Source organism: Schistocerca americana, chromosome X (assembly GCF_021461395.2).
Source record: "Schistocerca americana isolate TAMUIC-IGC-003095 chromosome X, iqSchAmer2.1, whole genome shotgun sequence".
NCBI classification, from domain to species: Eukaryota; Metazoa; Arthropoda; class Insecta; order Orthoptera; family Acrididae; genus Schistocerca; species Schistocerca americana.
Window position 1 is genome coordinate 306,501,572 of NC_060130.1, and position 20,920 is coordinate 306,522,491.

At 38.7% G+C, this 20,920-nt stretch overlaps 1 protein-coding gene across 1 annotated transcript in view; it reads right to left on the reverse strand.

Moving 5' to 3' along the window:
• Positions 1 to 20,920, reverse strand: part of LOC124555979 (inactive phospholipase C-like protein 1) — a 651,563-nt gene that overhangs the window by 42,541 nt on the left and 588,102 nt on the right. The window contains exon 15 of the mRNA XM_047130024.1: positions 6,252 to 6,344. Coding sequence (XP_046985980.1) covers positions 6,252 to 6,344 — 93 coding nt within the window. The remainder of the gene's footprint in view (positions 1 to 6,251; positions 6,345 to 20,920) is intronic.

Below are 20,920 nucleotides of genomic sequence, written 5' to 3' on the forward strand. Positions count from 1 at the left end.
TGAATTAAAATGACTGATTTCACATCATTACAATATATCGGGCAAAATTATCCTTGGAACATGAAATTAACTAACTAACTCTCCCATGTCTACAGCCTCAGTTCTTCTTTTTGTCGAGCTCTGATGCTGACTTCATTGAGTTTTCAGCAAATCCAGTGCAGGTCCCCAGGCTCTACTGAGTTGGTACCCACTGTCATGATTCATGAGGCTCCCTGTCACCTTTACCTCTATAGACTATCTTGTAACAATGCCCCAGTACCTGGGGGTCTGTGCCAGAAGCCTCATTTCATAACAGTTCATGGAATGACTGAGTTCCAGACAGTGCTCAGCAATGGCTGATTTCGTTGCCTACCTTAGTCAGGTGTGTCTCCGATGTTCTTTGCATATGATATCCACTGTCTTAGATGTTTGGCCAATGTATAACATGCCATGTTGGCAAGGTATATTATAAACTCCTGGTTTTCATAGTCCTAAGTGATGTGTCTTAAGTTCACTGACAAGAATTCTTTAAGTGATCATGTAAATCACCAAGACTCAAAACCTACATAATCATACAGTTCAATGGAAGGTACAAAAATGTCTTCCACCTGCAAAGTAAGAAAAGGTTCAGTGACATTTAATGTATGATATATCCATTAAAAGCCAGTTTTTTAAGGATCCATCTTAAAACAGTTAATACTATTTTCATGGACCTTTTTTGTCCATTGAACAGTGATGTGTAGAAGATGTCAGTAGCCAGTATTTGCTGCTGGTTATGTATATGTACTGCATGCTAAAATACCTCCTAATTGTGCCTCTATAAATCTCCAATTCATACTCTAATTTTAATTTGTATTTCCAGGTGGTCAAGTACGAAACTCATGACAAACTGCAGGCCATTGAGGAGTGCAGTGCGTACTGTGGGTAACAGACATTTTGTGCCTCTACCTTATCTGATCCTCCAAGTGACCTGAGAATTGACCATGCCAAAGCCTTGGGACTACAGTGGGAAGTTTTTCGCACCATTACTGCTTTGGCACTCTCTCATGGCGTATCTCAGATGTGCAGGCTATTCCCAGATACTGAACAATTACTACTGCCCATCTCTTTTTCCAGAACAGATTCTGAATGAATGCCCATGGAGTGAGTAACAAATCTGGGAAAGTGGTGTCACAGCAGATTTTGTATTTGTTTGTTTATGAAAATTTTCAAAAACCATGGTATGTAGAGAGACATTTGGCAGAAAAATGTTGTACATAGAAAATATGCTTTAGGTATTTTTATATCGTATGAAGCAAATGCACGAACATATCAAATAAATTTAATTATTTAAAAATTATAGGGTCCTACCAAATATCACCAAGGGGGAGAGTGGTTCAAATGTGGAAAAAAAAAAGAAAAAAAAAAGAAAAAAAAAATCCCTCACATATATAATGTACATCCCCCAAAGGTAATCTATAAGGTCTAGCTGCTCAAAACACAAAGAAAGAAAAAACAAGAAAGCATGAACCCACAATACCCTTCAGTATGTAGTAAAAGGATGTGGTTATCAAAGAACATAAAACTGGGAAATTAGCAGGCCAGGATGATAGTCAATCGGAATAAATTATGAACTTTGAACTTAAGGGCAAAGAATGGTATCCACAACAGTTCAAGACCTGCTTGGACAGATCTCAGATCCAAAGTGATGGTACTGATAGGTCCTAAGAAAGAAGGAAAGGGTTCAAAAGATTTCAGACCTATTGAAATTTTGTGCCACCTCCACAAAATACTGGAAAGACTGATACTGAATCAAATTCTACATGTGATTGGCTCACTGCATACATAAGAGCAAGCTCAGTTTCATCTCCTGACAAAAGCTACAGTGGACAATTGCTGAAATGAATGCAGATTGTAGAGAGTAGTTTTGAGTTTCACAAGGTGTGGGTTTTAAGAATCTGTCAAGATTTAAGTTTTGCAAGATGTGGGTTCCGTGGACCTGTGAGCAATGTATGAGACTGTTAAGCATGAACTACTACTTGAAAAGGTGCATAATTTAATAAAGGATAGTGGATTAACTACGCTCCTTTGCTACACTTCTCCAGAATTGTAAATTTTTCTCTATCTTCAAAGGACAAAATAGCTGGTGGAAGATACAGAAAAACAGTCTTCTCCAGAGAAGCATATTAGCTCAAACCCTTGCCAGTATCTACACAAACAGGCAGGAAGTATTCTCAGACACCATAAGAATCTTGTCCACTGATGACATTACTGTAGCCACATGAAGTTTGAAGTAGTGCAAAGAAGTCTGTCTACTGCCCATGAATACCATGAATCACTAAGGCCAATTCTGCAAAGACTCAAGTTTATGCCTCTCATCTGAGAAATGAGAAACCTCATAAGGAAGGAAGATTATGGTTTAACATACTGTTGACATAAAAATTGTTAGAGATGGAACACAAGTTTGGAATGAGGATGAAATCTGTCTGTGCATTTTTCAAAGGAGGCATCTCAGAATTTGCCTTTAGAGACGTCAGGGGAACCACAGAAAGCATAAATCTGGATGGTCATAGGAGGAACTGCATCACAAGTATCCCAAATACCAGGCAAATGTCCTTCCACAGTGTTAGCATGCCTACTGAGAAAGCCCATTGCAAGCTGAAAGCAACATGAATATTTATCAACTACAGATCTGTGACACTCTGAAATATTTGTGAGTAATGCTTGACAATGTCCTTAGTCTTAGAAAGCACTGGATGTGCTTAAAGGTTTCACACAAATCATCTTCCTGTGCAAACTGGCCAGTACATTAACAAACATAGTGGTCTCTTCAGTACAGGATTTAAAGATAGAGGATATCAATCAGTTAATTTCTTACTTTCAAAATGAGGCATCATACAGAACAGTTTGTGATTTTCACAATATGAGGTATCAGTTAGTTCACTTATAACTTTCATGAGGTGAGGTACTGTGTCCCTTACAGCTGAGTATAGCTCTCTCAAATCTTATTCAGTTTTGTAATAATAAAGTTTTCAATTAAAATTGTAATTTTTTCTACATTTGATTCAAAACAAAAAAAATTAAATGAACTAATTTGCTTTGCAGTATAAAATATTTTATTTCAATGAAAAATTGATTATGCTGAAGTTCAAAACGTATTTTGTGGACCAATTTTGCTGGTAAATATTTAACTGTAGGCCAGTTATGTGTTAGAACTATTCTCAAGAGGAAGTGGTATACAAGAGCTCATGGAAAGTGGGTGTAATCTGCAGGTGATGAAAATTCATGAATAAAATGAGTTCATTCAAAAAACTGTGGTTCAAAGATAGTTATTTATTGAATTTCTACTGATTAGTGATCAAATTAAAAAGGTGTTTATCATGTAGATGAGGCTGAATTAGAATGGAAATAACAATTTACGTGTTATGGTGTGTCTACAAAAGGTAGGTATTTATGCAGTACTTCATTTAATTAATTTATTTCATATAATGTGCTACATATCTATCGCACTTCTGGATACAGCAAAAAACTATGATTAATGAGCTGTTACAATGCAAACAGGGAAGTTAATCTGCTACCTGCTACTCTGTCACAGAATATACACACCCAGTTTCTAGTCATCATTGCATGCTAACCAAATGGACATATTGCTCAATGAGACCTGTTGACTAGTGGCAGGCTGTTTAAAGTTCATTCCAAGTGACAGTCCACATCAGCTTGCAGGGATAGCCCCACCTAGTACTCACAGTAAAAATAGCTGTAAATAAGGAGAGGATGAGATTAGAATATGTAAATACCTATCCGCTGTATGTTAATGTACCTCCAGTTCAGAGACCAAATTGTGGTTACAGCCTGCTGAAAACAACACAATAACTAATTGTGTCACCTGAAGTGAAAAACAGACAGCTGTGTTAAGTCAAGGTCCCTAACATTCCACGACAGATGGTAGTTATGGAAGTGTTGCTGCCTCACTGCAATGGAAATTATGTAACACGACATCCTTAGACAGACAAATGGCAGGAGTGGACATGTCCAAAGACAACCTATAAATGGCAGAGCAGAACTAATGCAAATGTGGTAAAGACTAAACCATGAAACATATCTTCCAGTGTTCAGCTTATCCATTTTTGGCATTAAAGATGAACTTTTTCAGTCAATGCAGAATGCAGATGATGTTAAAAAGTATTAGTTTAGAATGTTGCAATATGCTCAGTGTTTAACAGTGATAAAATGTCTTTCTGAAATAAGAACAATAAGAAAATATATTATTTTAACTATTTGCCAGCAGTTATAACTGAAATTTAGTATAATTGTGATTATGCGGTACTCTATTATGGAAGCCAAATAAGGATGACAAACAATGAGGTGAAATTAATTCCTGTTAAAAATTGCTGTTAGGGACAAGATACATTACAATGTGTTAGCAACAGCTTAGAGTTTTAAAATAAACGTCACATAAAATATGACCTCAGAAAATGGGATGGTTATATAAATAGAATGTGAAACACCAGAATAAATGTCCACCTCCATAGCTGAGTGGCCAGCACGGCAGAATGCAATGCAAGGGGCCTGTATTTGATTGCCAGCTGGATCAGAGAATTTCTCTGCTCGGGGACTGGGTGTTGTGTTATCTTCTTCATCCTATCATCCTTATCGACATGCAAGTCACCAAAGTGGCTTCAACTTAAAAGACTTGCACCAGGCGAATGGTCTACTTGACAGGAGGCTGTTGCCACACAACATTTCACTTTATTTCACCAGAGTAAACAACTTAGTTTCTCTAAAGATAAAACAGTAGACAAAGAAAATATTTCAGTATATGATAGTAGCTCGAATATATGAGATTGTCTAAAAACCTTTGAAAGGGAGGAGTGCAAGGAGGAAGATGGTGAGGATGATGAATGAATACAGTGCCAACCTCACACACTTTACATTCATCACTTTCTTTTTCTTTGATGGACAGTTGTATTATATTACTGTGATTGATGACATTTCTTTGACATTGTACAAATCTAACACAAAATAGGAGGGTGAAATACCAATAATATGCTTTCTTCATATGGAGATACTGGCAACACAGTGCAGGAATTGTATTATTTGTAAACAGCACTACCTGACATGTACTAACAACAAGTATTACAGCACTTAAACATTACTATGTATTGAGCATCTCCCTGGGATGGAATTAAAAAATTATACTTGAATATGCAGAATAACAATCTTTAGAAACTTTCCTACAAGGAAACATAGTTCTTATACACAGTCAGTCTATAAAACTGATTTACATTTTGCACTGTTAATATTTACATTTTTTTTTCAGTAATAGATTTAGGTTTTTAAATTTTAAGAGTCCTCAAACACATTTTGGCAACATTATACTAAAAGGAAGCAGAAACAGAAAGCCTAAATTTTGGTGATGGCATTACAGGCAAGTGTCACGAGGAATATACGATCGAAATGACAGTAGTTATTTTGATAGCATAACAGATTTTTGTCAGTATTTATGGTTGTTGGTCACATTACACAAATGACACCAGTTTGACACAGAAGAGGAGCTTTTTTTTATCGGCTGCTAAACCAAGAATAAATGGAGCCATGCTAACAGACACATACAATTATTTCAGTTTTTCTATAACCAGGAGACAAGAAAGGATTAGAGATAGCAAAAAGGAAGGACGTGCTGCATAGTTGTTGGGATGAAGGTAAAGTTGTTCATAACTACACATCAAAAAAGGCACAGGGTGCTTGTTCCGTGTACCAGAACACTCATGAGAGATGAACGCAAAGAACAAGTTTAAGATAACAATGAAAATGATATTCACTACTACTTTTACCTCCCTTGCTGTTCCTTGTTTCTGCATGGACAAATGTTTTGGAACAGTTTAACCTACTCCAGCAATTAGTTTTCCTGTTTCATCAATGTCATTTGTTCCTGACAAAATAAGTATTCAAAGGTTTACAAAGTCAGAGATTCAATCATATTCTCCAATTTGTGTGTCTGTATGTGTCTGTGGGCTGTTGCTCCTGTTTTATCATCTATTAAGCAGAAGCTTCTCTTATGACACAAATATTATTAATATTCAGCTTTCAAAATGCTTCTAATACCGTTACATTAATTCCTCGGATTTCATTTTTATGTAATGTTCAAAGTAGCAAATATATGCAAGAGTAATAGAGCGACATACGGCTTTTTCCATAAAGCAGCATATTTAGCATGGTAATACTGAGCTACCAAAGCAAAGGATACTCTGGGGTTTTAAGGGTACTGTGGCACAAAACCATTCAGTACATACCACTGCTCTCCCTGGTGGCCACTTTGTGACAGACAGTTTAAAATGCTTGTCTCTGCAGCCACAACATCCATTTTTTGTTGGTTTTTCACCCTCCTATGTAGGAAACTGAGATAAATCATCATGTATTTAACAAATTCAATTCAGAATGTACTCTTCTGCTCTGATTATAAATAGATATGGTTCTGCAGTATGAATATAGTAATGCTTAGTGAGAACTTTAATTGCAATGTCTTTTAAGTGGATTTTATTTACATTGAGAATGAATAAATCTTAATACATTTAGGAATTTGAGCAAAATATTATTTATAAATTTAATCAAACCCTTTTGGCAAAGTTCTCCACTATGAAGGTGACACAAAATAACTTAACATTTTATTGTTACATACTTTGTGTCCTATTTGCAATGTTTTTCTTATGTTGCAGTCAGTGACAGTACAATCTTAGGTATGAAAGAGCCTCACCTACTATGACTAGAGTGTTGTAGATGAACTGTTAGAGAATAGAAGATAATTTTCCTTGAAATATCTGAGAAAGTGATCCCAAAAGCAAACTGTCCCATGTCAGAAAGAATAACATGGACTAATTAGTATGAGGACATTAAGAGTCAGATGAGAATGAAGAGATTATTCCACACTTCTGCTCTTCAATTTACTTAACTTGATTCAGCATCCAGTATAGAAAGTGTATACCAATATAAGGCTTTCTGTTTTATTATTTATCCCATCTTATTAAGTGAAGTCAATAATCAAAATAAATGATAAGAAATTGTAATACTGTTGTCACTCAGTGGTAATGCCTGTACTTTAAGTGGGGCCATAATTTAAAACTAGCAGAGAAATATAATAGAAATGCATCTAATCAACTTCTTTATGTACGTGTCTGCAGATGAAGGTTAAACATATGGTTCTGCTTTATTGGAAGACTAGCCAGCTATGGCCAGTTGGCCATTATCATGTGGTTCCAAGTTGCCACTAAATACAGCTGTCACAATCATAGGAAACAGGCACAGCTCATATTTCCAACATGTACTGGAGACATGTGCTATGTCTTGTTTCCCAAAATTATAAAATCTGATGCATTTGACAAACTTAAACATTATGTTGGCACACATGCTGTGTCCAGTTTCCTAAAATTATAACAGCATACATCTTTAGTAGATCCTTGACATCACATGGAAACAGTTTGTAAAGCCAAAACTGGCCAGTCACAAAATATCAATAAATTTTAATTTTTGACAAAAGCATACAGCCTTGGCAGAACAATGGTTAACTTTGTTAATATATTGTTCATTGGAAACTACTGCAACCAAGATATGTAGAGTTTCTTACTTGTATACTGTGCTCAACGCTGTATGAATTAACTAACACTTTAAGCAGATAGTACAACTGTGTTGTTTACAAGTCATTGAATTCTGACATTTACTTTATATCACACACACTTATATGTTTCTGAAATATTATGTTGTTATAATAATTTTATGGAAACGAAAGCTCAGTGAACTATACCTACTTATTCAAATGTTCACACTGAACTATTACGGGGCAAGTGTAAGGGTGCATGTGAGCTCAGATTGGTGTGGGCAAGAGGAATGTATATTAAAATAAATTTCCAGGTGTCAAGCTTTACACCAATGGCCCCAAGAAATGATAAACAAATTATACAAATAATAAAACAGATAATTAAGTTCCTGCCATTCTGTTGCACAATTTGTTCTGAAAACAGTGTTGTTTCTTTCCAGTGACAGAACAGATCACCATAGCAATTTTGGTGCCAAAGTTTAGAAAACCATTTGTATTTTCATGGTGCCTAAGAGAAACATTATAGAGATAAATGGTTGTGATCTCACAGCCTGAAAAAACTTTTTTTGAGACTTTTTGTGGGAACTTTTATGCGCAAAGATGAATCACAAGTTCCTCCTTCCACACTACTATACATATATCTGCTTGTGAAATGTACAATTGCTTCACCCCACAAAATAAAAATACTTTGGCCTCTTCTGCTATTGTAAGTTGCACAGAGTGTGTACACCATTATAGACAATGAAATGCTGTGTCCAATTAATTTTATGAAAGGAAAATTCATTTGAGGAAACTTATAATTTATGATACACAACTGCTGCCCACTACATACCTTCAGGAGGGAAAATGTGTAGTTCTGCCAACAAACACATACGAAAGTAAATGTGATACACTTCCTGTCTTTTGGAACTAACAGTTCCTTCACTGTGGACGAGAAAGGGATAGGTTGGGGGTTTCCTACCCTCATTCTTACTACATCCTGGGTTCTAAAATTTTTATACAAGTTCCAGTATCTGAGAAAGTTTCCAAAGATATCAGTAATGCTACAAGTAGAAAAGAGGAGTATCATCTTTTTTCTTTTTTTTTTTTTTTTTTTTTTTTTTAAGATTACTTATAGTTCCATGTAGAAGTGAATGAAATCATATTATTAGTACATGTAGAATATAACCCTCAACACAACTCCATTACTTAAATCAGTTCCATTATGAAGTAAATGATTGGAAACTTATGTTTTTAATTATTTTCCAATCTATAACCTTGTATCTCAGTAACTTTAAAAAAATGTCCTTTACCCAGATCATGAAAGATGATCCTGCAAATGTGAGAATGTGTGGAAGTGTCAGTATAGTTAAAATCTGTTTGTGTCTTAAGACCAATAAAGCCAGATATTACAAGGCCCCTAGTGAATAATGGGATTGTTGTAGTCAAGTGTACTAGCCAATAACTCATTGGATGTAGTACAGAAAATAGAATAAAACAAAATATCATACTACTCTAGCCTCTCACAACCTTAAAGTTCTTTTGAAGCACATGTGTAAGCTTATGCTTTCTTTCTAGCAATTTTTCCAGTCCTACAATTTTGTCTCTGTAAATGTAAATGGTCAGACAGTTATCTGTTTAATAAAACTTAATTTTGTAGTTGTGTTCTCCTTATAAAGGCTTACCATTCTTGTAGTACTTTTTCTAATAAACTCAACACTTACAGCTGACTCAACAATAAATATCAATGCATTTTTTCCTTGCTTATTTGGTGTGGCAAGAATAGCAGAACATAATTAACTGAAATTGTCTTTGAAATGTTACATAGGTGTAACAGATGTTCACTAAAGTATTGGAATAAGAATTTTACTTAACTAGCAGATGATGCAAGTAACTTATTAAAGCATTTGACTAAGAATTTTATTTAACATTTTAGCTCAATGGGACCTACACATCCACACACAATCATCTAGTGACTTTACAAGATGGTAAATGATAGCATCATCTACAAATAATCTAAGAGGGCTACTCAGAATGTATCCTAAATTGTTTATATAGATCAGGAACAGCAGAGGGCTTATAACACTTCCTTGGGAAATGCCAGATATTACTTGATGACTTTACATCAGTTAATATGAAAAGTAACCTTTCTGAAAGGAAATTTTGAATCCAGTCACACAACTGAAATGATACCCTCCATGCAAGAAATTTGATCAGAAGTCACTTGTGAAGAATGTGGCAAAAGCCTTCTGAACATCTAAAAATATGGAAGCAATTTGACATCCCTCATCAATAGCACTCACTGCTTTGTGAGAATAAAGAGCTAGTTGAATTTCACAAGAATAACATTTTCTGAATCCATGCTTCTTATTTGCCAATAAATTGTTTTTTTTTTTTTTTTTTTTTTTTTGAGGTAATGTTTGAACACAGTGTGTGCTCCAAAATCCTACTGCAAACTGATGCTGGTGATATGGGTCTGTAATTCAGCAGATTACTGCTATTTCATCTCTTGGGCACTGATGTGATCTGTGCAACTTTCCAGTCCATAGATACAGATCTTTCAACAAGTGAGCAGTTATATATAATTGCTAAGTCAGGAGCTGGTGTATCAGCATACTTTGAAAGGAACCTAACTAGAATACAAACTAGACCAGCACTCTTGCTTTTATTAAGTGATTTAAGCTGCTTTCCTATGCTGAGGATATCTACTTCTCAATTACTCAGGTCGACAGCTGTTCTTGATTAAAATTCTAGAATATTTACTTTATTTCTGTGGAGAAGGACCTTCAGAAAACCATGTTTACTAACACTGCTTCAGTGGCACTGTCATCAGTAACATTACCATTGCTATTGTGCAGGTATTGACTCTGTCTTGGTGCTGGTGTACTTTACATACAACCAGAGTCTCTCTGGGTTTTCTGCCAGATTTTGAGACAGAGTTTCTGCAAAACTTTGTCAATCTTAGCAATTTTGCATTCTTTAAAATTTGGCATACTTTTTCTGTTGCTTGTGTAATTGTATTCTGACTTGTCTTGTGTACCATGGGTGATCAGTACTATTTCTTATTACTTTATATCATACATATCTCTCAATTACCACTGTTATTATTTCTCTATATTTAAACCATACCTGGTTTATACTTACACAGTCAGATCAGAAGAAGTGGAGACTGTCTCTTAGGATGGTGTCAATTTTTATCTGCTTTTTAAATTGATATATTTTGCATTTATTTTTGGTAAATCTGGATGTTACGGATTTCAGTTATGCTACAACAACCTTGTGGTCTCTAATCCCTGTATCCATCATGAAGCTCCATATTTTCTCAGGATTATTTGTTGCAAAAAGGTCAAATATGTTTATGCAACCATTTACACTTCGAGTGGGCTCCTGAACTAATTGTTCAAAATAATTTTCGAAGAAAGCATTCAGTGCAATTTTGGATGATGTTCTTTGTCTGCCATTGACTACTTTAAACATGTATTTTCACCTACATATTGAGGATGGATTGAAATCATCACCAACTGTAATTGTAAGAGTGGGGTACCTATTTGTAACAAGACTCAAGTTTTCTTTTAAGTGTTCAGAAACTGTATCATCAGGTTGAGGGTTAGTAAAAGAAACCAATTATTTATTTATTGTGGTTGTCCAGTATTACCTCTAACCACACTAACTTACAGGAACTATCTACTTCAGTTTCACTAGAAGGTAAAATACTTCTGACAGAAATAAACATTCTGCACAGATTACCATTTGTATTATCTGTGTTTGTGACTTTATTAAAATTAATATCTTGCTAAATACTAAAATGACAAGAAGACTGCCTACCAGAAGTTGCAATGGATCTGTAGGTTATGAGGTTAAGACAGTAACAACTATTGTCACACCAGCGGCATGAGCATTGACTACACAAGAAACTGAGGCAAAAAATTAAATTAAACACATCAGGAAATTGCCCTGCCATGAAGCAACAGTCTACTGTATGCACTAACATAGCATACAGTAGTCTATATGGTGCTGCCACCACCCAGATTTCCATTATTTGATATGCTGTCATAAAATTAGGATGTTTACCAGTATTAGCATAATAGCCATTTCCAGATGCATACAATGAGTTGACAAATACCTCCCAATATCACGTCAGACCTCCTTTTGCCTGGTGTACTGCAGTTAACTCAATGTGGTATGGACTCAACAAGTCATTGGAAGCCCTCTGCAGAAATATTGTCCCATTCTGACAATACACCGATCCATAATCATGAATGTTTTTCTGGTGCAGGATTTTGGGCACAAATTGACCTTTCAATTACATCCCATAAATGCTCAATGGGATTCATGTTGGGTGATCTGGGTGGCCAAACAATTCAATTGAATTGTTCACCATGTTCTTCAAATCAATTGCAAACAATTGTGGCCTGGTGACATGGTGCATTGTCATCCATAAAAATTCCATTGTTATTTGGGAACTTGACATCCATGAATGGTTCCAAGTGTTTTCCAAGTAGCTAAACATCCAGAGGACCCAGTCCATTCCATGTTGACACAGCTCACACCATAATGGAGCCACCACCAGCTAACACATGGGTCCATGGCTTCTAAGGGTCAGTGCCACGCTCAAACCATACCATCAGCTCTTTCCTACTGAAATCTGACAAAGCCACATTTTTCCAGTCATCTAGGGTCCAACAAATATGATTACAATCAGAGGAGTCATGCTGTAGGTGGTGTGTGGCATTAGGAAAGGCTCTCATGTCAGTCATCTGCTGCCACAGCCCATTAAGGCCAAATTTCACTGCACTGTCTGAACAGATATTTTTGTCGTATGTCCTTCATTGATTTCTGTGGTTATTTCATGCAATGTTGCCTGTATGTTAGCACTGGCAGCTCTTTCCAAATGCCACTGCTCTCAGTCACTAAGTAAAGGCCGTCAGCCACAGGGTTGTCCATGGGGGAAGTAATGCCTGAAATGTAGTATTCCCAGAACACACTTGACACTGTGGATTACCTAACGATTTCTGAAATATATCTAGCTCCATCCACCATCCTGTGTTCAATGTCTGTTAATTCCCTTCGTGCAACCATAATGACATCAGAGGTCTTTTCACATGAATCACATGAGTAGAAATGACAGCTCTGCCAATCCACTACCATTTTATATCTTGTGTACATGATACTACCCCAACCCATACATGTGCACATCACATCACTGTCCCATGACTTTTGTCACCTCAGTGCAAAGTATACTGGAATGCAGAGTTTGAAAGTCTGTTCAATGTCTTTCATCAAATGTACACCTATTCCATTTTATTGTTCGTTTGTTACCTGCTATAGTAGTACCAGAAATATTTGAATCAAGGACATTAGGGAATAACTTTTCATCAGCTTCTTTGGTTAGATGTCTACATTTCCCACATTCTTTGGCAGGCCTCAAATTTCCTGGTCAGCTTCTCTGATGGTACCAGAGGAAGTGCATTTGTTAAAAACTCTGATTTCTTCATCAATTAATCATTCCTGGACAGCTCTATAACTACCAGCAGCTGTAGAGACAGATCAGCTAAATCAAATTTGGGAAGGCTGCTACAGACCAGGCACCATCTACATTTTTCTCCCACAGTGCTCACTGAGTAGTGTAATGGTACCACCTAATCTCAATATGGAAACTGAGTAGCTGGCACAGCATTACTATTGAATGGCACTATCAAGATGACATGTGTCATCATGAGCACCCTCTGATGAGACCACACCAGACTCCTAATAGAAGCCAGCCCACCAGGGCTGGTCTAATTCATTTGTAGTTCAGTCAGTGAAATACACACCGGGTAGCATACTATCTTCGTTTATGGTGTTTGTATTTCACATTCTGGTTATTCTTGGCAAATCACTGATATTGTATGAACTAGATTTGGATTGGACTGCTTATTCTAAGACAGTTTGTACTGCTCCGAAGTCTTCTGCAATATGTCTCAAATTTTCAAACAAATTGGAGTTTGTTTCCATTAACTTCACCTGCCAAATACACTCCTGGAAATTGAAATAAGAACACCGTGAATTCATAATCCCAGGAAGGGGAAACTTTATTGACACATTCCTGGGGTCAGATACATCACATGATCACACTGACAGAACCACAGGCACATAGACACAGGCAACAGAGCATGCACAATGTCGGCACTAGTACAGTGTATATCCACCTTTCACAGCAATGCAGGCTGCTATTCTCCCATGGAGACGATCGTAGAGATGCTGGATGTAGTCCTGTGGAACGGCTTGCCATGCCATTTCCACCTGGCGCCTCAGTTGGACCAGCGTTCGTGCTGGACGTGCAGACCGCGTGAGACGACGCTTCATCCAGTCCCAAACATGCTCAATGGGGGACAGATCCGGAGATCTTGCTGGCCAGGGTAGTTGACTTACACCTTCTAGAGCACGTTGGGTGGCACGGGATACATGCGGACGTGCATTGTCCTGTTGGAACAGCAAGTTCCCTTGCCGGTCTAGGAATGGTAGAACGATGGGTTCGATGACGGTTTGGATGTACCGTGCACTATTCAGTGTCCCCTCGACGATCACCAGTGGTGTACGGCCAGTGTAGGAGATCGCTCCCCACGCCATGATGCCGGGTGTTGGCCCTGTGTGCCTCGGTCGTATGCAGTCCTGATTGTGGCGCTCACCTGCACGGCGCCAAACACGCATACGACCATCATTGGCACCAAGGCAGAAGCGACTCTCATCGCTGAAGACGACACGTCTCCATTCGTCCCTCCATTCACGCCTGTCGCGACACCACTGGAGGCGGGCTGCACGATGTTGGGGCGTGAGCGGAAGACGGCCTAACGGTGTGCGGGACCGTAGCCCAGCTTCATGGAGACTGTTGCGAATGGTCCTCGCCGATACCCCAGGAGCAACAGTGTCCCTAATTTGCTGAGAAGTGGCGGTGCGGTCCCCTACGGCACTGCGTAGGATCCTACGGTCTTGGCGTGCATCCGTGCGTCGCTGCGGTCCGGTCCCAGGTCGACGGGCACGTGCACCTTCCGCCGACCACTGGCGACACCATCGATGTACTGTGGAGACCTCACGCCCCACGTGTTGAGCAATTCGGCGGTACGTCCACCCGGCCTCCCGCATGCCCACTATACGCCCTCACTCAAAGTCCGTCAACTGCACATACGGTTCACGTCCACGCTGTCGCGGCATGCTACCAGTGTTAAAGACTGCGATGGAGCTCCGTATGCCACGGCAAACTGGCTGACACTGACGGCGGCGGTGCACAAATGCTGCGCAGCTGGCGCCATTCGACGGCCAACACCGCGGTTCCTGGTGTGTCCGCTGTGCCGTGCGTGTGATCATTGCTTGTACAGCCCTCTCGCAGTGTCCGGAGCAAGTATGGTGGGTCTGACACACCGGTGTCAATGTGTTCTTTTTTCCATTTCCAGGAGTGTACTTATAAAAAAGTAACTAAATTATAACCACGTAGTTAATACATTTTCACAGTTATAACTGCCACATTAGACTCCTGAAATTACTTTATTTATATACTCCATGACTGCCACCTCAGCCTTTGTGCCATTTTTAGGACACACAATTATGTACTCATAACAAGTAAAAGAAATTTGAAATGTACTAGAGCACAAAATTGTTCCACTTTACACAAATATTGGAATTGTGGAGTTTGCAAAGAAAAGTAATTTTGACAGTTGAAAGTAAGAGCAACGTCCTCTAAAAATTTTTCTATTACTGTAAACAACACACATGAAAAGGTTATGTAATTACCTATGTAATAATTTGAACAGAATTTGTTGTTGCCCATGTAAAAATTTATTTTTGGAGGCAGTATTAGACATGGACAACTATAATCTGTGCTCTGCAGTGTTCAGTGCATATACAGACACAGTGGATGTAGTAAATGTTTGGATGTATTGTTTCATGCAATCACACAAGTGCCTAAGGCTTTGTCACAGAAACAGACAAACACACAAGGAAGTAGATTGTATAACAAACTACTGGTAAAGATAAAAGAAATAAAAAATTGTCTTCATTTAAAGAAGCAGAATTCAAATTTTTAATGGCCAACTGCTATTATAGTGTAAATGAATACCTGGAATAGCTTCATGCAAAACTATTAGATTTATGTACTCTGTGCCAATAGTAATTTTTATCTTACTGTTGCTATGATCTAAATAAATAATATGTACAAAAGTGTTAGAATTATTATATGTTATATCTAAATATCAACTGTGTATTCCACGTAAAAAGTCTCTCTCATACATTAATGTAATTAATCAAAGTTGTACATGCTGTTTCAATGCGGTCTGATGTTGTGTAGTCTATTATGCACATTTGTATTGTGTAGAGTGTTGTTCACCCTTTATATATGTACATTGTCTCTGGATGAATAAACTACTACTACTACTACTACTAACAGGACTAAGTTTTGCAACCTTTAGAGGCCATTCAACCTGACAAAACTTAACACTATCTAACTTGGATCATTTTCCAAAGCGTGTGCATGATATCTAAGAGTATAACACTCTGTTTACAAGCCTTCACTGTTGGAAAATTGCAATATGGGTAATCATTTATGTTCCCTCATAGACGGCCAAAGTAATGTCATGTACGCACTTCCAAAACCATGAAACCACTGTCACTAGTACATTCAGCTGGTTGATGAATTCATAGCCTCAAGGGCTTGATGCTAAACATACGCATGTTCATTCACAGAGTGAATTGAAAATTTGGACACAAGGGCCCAAGAATATATTTCAAGCCACTGACCATTGGTCTGGGACATGAATTATATTGTATGAATCATTTTCACTTATGAACACACATGAGGTACATTAGAAGCAGTGGGAACATGTTACAATGGTCTGTATGAGAGTATGTGCAGAATGGATCTGTTAGCAGGTGGGCTACTGTTCTGTTGGTTGGCAAGATCCTCAAATGTGCATGATAGTACTGTAACTGTTGTAGCTTTCAAACATTCAATAACAAATAAAACTAGTTGAAACTTCATGGTAAATTAAAACTATGTGCTGGACCAGGACTCAAACATGGAACACTGCATTTCACTGGCAGTGCTCTTACTTACTGAGTATCCAGGCATCATTCACAACCCATTTTCACAGTTTCACTTGTGTCAGTACCTCTCTCCCATTTTCCAAGTTTCAATGTGAGAACACGTCACACATTGTGCCTGGACAGCTCAGTTGGTTTTGAGTTTGAGTCCCATTCTGGCACACAGCTTTAAGCCAGGAAACAGTAAACAGTCTGCTGCAGAGTGAAAGATTAATTCTGGAAGTAAGACTGGTGTCTGTCGCAGGATGCTTGCTGTGTGTTAAGTACTCTTTTTGGGACTCTTTTCAAATGAACCGTAGTGTGAGGGGCATTCGAGAAGTAATGCAAAAGTTTTTTTTTTCTGAATTGTGGTCGGCTTTATTCACGATTCCAATACACAGTATTAATCCCCACTCTTTTTGTTACAAAACCCTATTTTTGAACATAATCTCAATTCAATGTGATGGCCTTATGCCACCTTACTGAGAGGGCCTGTACGCTCACACGATACTGCTCTACTGGTCGACATCAGAGCCAACATCTTGCTGCAGCAATAGCTTCCCCATGGGCTGTAGGATGGATGAGGAAGAACAGTCCAACGAGTTTTGTGAGCTCCCCTCGGGTACGCAGACTCGTGTGAGTCCTCGTGTATTAATGGAGAAAGAGAAGTTCATTTGCATTTCCATGGTGACGAAACATTGAAATTGTTTCTTCAATTTTCTCAGCATAGCATAATACACTTGCGAGTTGATTATTGCACACTGATGGAGGATACCAAATAGAATATCCCCTTCAGAGTCCCAGAAAACCATCACACTGAGTGTGCAGCTTTGAACTTCTTTTTCAAGAGGAGAGATGCTGCGCTGCCACTCCATGGACTACCATTTGGTTTCTGGTTCAAAGTGATGAACACCTTCCATCATCTGTGATGATATCCAACAAAAAATTGTCACCATCAGCCTCATAACATGCAAGCAATTTCACACAGATAATCATACATTGTTCTTTATGGTCTTCTGTTAGGTGGCGAGGGATCCAGTGTGCACACACCTTTGAGTACCTCATCCGTTGGACGAGTGTGTCAGCTCTTCCAACACAGACATTCAGTTAAGCAGCAAGGTTTTTGATTTTGATATGTTGATCACCTTGAAGGAGAATGTCTGCAGATTCTAACATTACAAGAATCATAGCTGTGTGCAACCTGCCAGCATGGATAGGCCTGTGTGACCTTGCTACAGTGATGAAAGAATGCCTTGCCCAAAGACTCATCATGCTTTTGCCTGGGTGTTAAAATTACAAACAACTTCAGTTGGAAAGACCACACAGATAATATTGTGGGGAAGGTGAGCCAAAGGTTGCGTTTCATTGGCAGGACACTTAGAAGATGCAACAAGTCCACTAAAGAGACAGCTTACACTACACTCGTTCGTCCTCTGTTAGAATATTGCTGCGCGGTGTGGGATCCTTACCAGGTGGGATTGACGGAGGACATCGAAAGGGTGCAAAAAAGGGCAGCTCGTTTTGTATTACCACGTAGTAGGGGAGAGAGTGTGGCAGATATGATACGCGAATTGGGATGGAAGCCATTACAGCAAAGATGTTTTTCGTCGCGGCGAGATCTATTTACGAAATTTCAGTCACCAATTTTCTCTTCCGAATGCGAAAATATTTTGTTGAGCCCAATCTACATAGGTAGGAATGATCATCAAAATAAAATAAGAGAAATCAGAGCTCGAACAGAAAGGTTTAGGCGTTCGTTTTTTCCGCGCGCTGTTTGGGAGTGGAATGGTAGAGAGATAGTATGATTGTGGTTCGACGAACCCTCTGCCTAGCACTTAAATGTGAATTGCAGAGTAGTCATGTAGATGTAGATGTAGATGCTCACTGCCAGGTCTCTGTAGACATTCTTCAAGCACCTATGAATATCTGCAATGTTCTGGTCCCCCCCCCCCCCCAAAAAAAAAGAAAAAAAGCTCTCGATTCAGAACACACCTCCACTACAGACGCCATTTTGAAAGCTATGTATGACGCTGCCACTTACTGGCACTTCATGAAACAATAGGGGCAGAAGTGGGAATATTCCATGATGTCCCACAACAAATTCTGAATTTTTCAAATGAAATTGGTGGAAAAAAAGTGTTGCATTACTTATTGAATACCCCTCATAAGTCATTTCCCATTCCCAGTTCATGCAACACATGAACCTTACACCATGCACTGCTTTCAACAGACGTTACATGGCCAGTGAGTGATATCAACGAGTCATACAATTTATCTTATGTTATAGCCAAATATGTGACGTTATAGCCAAATAGCATAAGAGTTTTTTTATCTGTGTATATGTAAAGCACTAAGCAGCACAGGCAGTGTATACAACAAAATAACTTCAGAATGTGGAACAACCCCTACAGGTGTACCACAGATATTGGTGCTGGGTCTACTCTTGTTCTGATTATTTATAAAAGATTTTCCATCATACATTGCCTGACAAAAATGTGAAGCACTCAGAAAATAAGACCAGGTGTGAGGATGTCAACGTAACATTGTACATGTACACAGCACAGTGGGTACACAAATAATTAGAGTTACCACTCTCTGCGACAGACAGAATGGCCACCAACACACATTAGTGCTCTTACTAGACCTGATGTGGTATATAACGGGCATTGGCAGCATCCAGTGTTGATTGATCATTGTGAAAGACACGGAGATGCCACATACTTGTGTGTGAGAGAGTTATGAGCACCTGCCAGTGTTTGAAGGGAGTCTCATTGTGTGTCTCCATTTGACCATGTGGTTGAATTGTGCAATACCCAGATATGTAGAACATTTGGATGTTGGATGTTGGACTATATTGGCATGTGGAGATGGGTATGCTCATTGTCAAGGTTCTGGTTGACCACAACTGATCACCACACTAGAGGATCTTCATACCACACACCAAGCACACCATAACCCCTTAATATCAAAGCCTGCCTTCCAAGAACAAGTAACAGACTCCCTACAACTTTCTGTGTCATCCTGCAGCATTGGCCAGAGACTAGCAGCAGCTGGACTAGAGAATTACTGTCCCACACATAGGTTGTAGTTAGCATCACAACACAAATGGCTATGTTTTGAATGGTGCAATGACCAGGAATCATGGACTGCTGACAAATGGTGTTGCATTGTGTTCAGTGGTGAATTGTGGTGAGTATGATGGCAGCCTGGTGAGAGACTCAATTCTAACATTTTAGAGGTGCACAGTAGTGTTACTCCTGGCATCACGGTGTTGGGAGCCATTGGGGTTGACTTCAAGTCATAGCTGGTAGTGACTGAGGGAACTGACATTACAGCAATAAGTTAGAGATATCCTGCATTGTCTTGTGTTATCTCTCATGGAACAGTACTGTGGTGGCGTTTTTCAACCAGGCAGTGCTCGTCTGCACATGACATGTGTCTCTATGAACATTCTGCATAATGCTCAGGTATTTCCCACTGCCAGCAACACCCTCAGATCTGTCCTGATAAAACACATGTGGGAGCAGCTCCATCCAAGTGCCAGTTCCAGGATATCATGGACTAGATAAACAGTTATGGGCCAGCTGGCCTCAGCAAAGGATACCATGGCTCTAGGACATGCTTCCCAAGTAAATCAATACATGCATCCAAATAAGGGGGTGTGCAACATCATACTGGCAAGTCCTTTGTAAAGTGGACTCTATTTTGGAATCACTGAAATAACATTACATTCTCTCTCATAGATTCATTTTCACCCTATTCCCCCTCTGGGTGCTTCACTTTTTTTTTGTCAGACATTGTCTATTGAAGAAGCAGAATATTTCTCTTTAATAATGATGCAAGCATTATGAGCAAGCCTAATGGTGAACTTCTACACTTCTTTTTCTTGTGTCTTTGTCCCACATCCTATATGGGGTCAACATGATTACTCTTGGATTTGGCATGTTTAATTGAACAGGTAGCCGGATGCCCTCCCTGCTGCCACCTCATTACACCCCCCCCCCCCCCTGCCCCAGAGGGAATATGTGTACACCAAATGTCTGGGTGTAGTGTTATCCATGTGAAAGAGAGTAAACATTTTCTAAATGTTTGCAAATAATGTAATTGAGATGGGACTTGGGTACCAGCACAGTATTCACCTAATCAGATGTAAGAAATCACCTATAAATCATATCCAAGTTGGCAGGCACACTGGCTGTCATCATTAATCCACTAGGCGGTTTTGATCTGGGGCCAACGCACCTGTCTGAATCCCAGAAGCAGTGTTACACTCGGCTATCTGGATGATGTGTAATTTCTACACTTGAAAATGTAAAAAAAAAAAAAAAATGTTTTCATGAA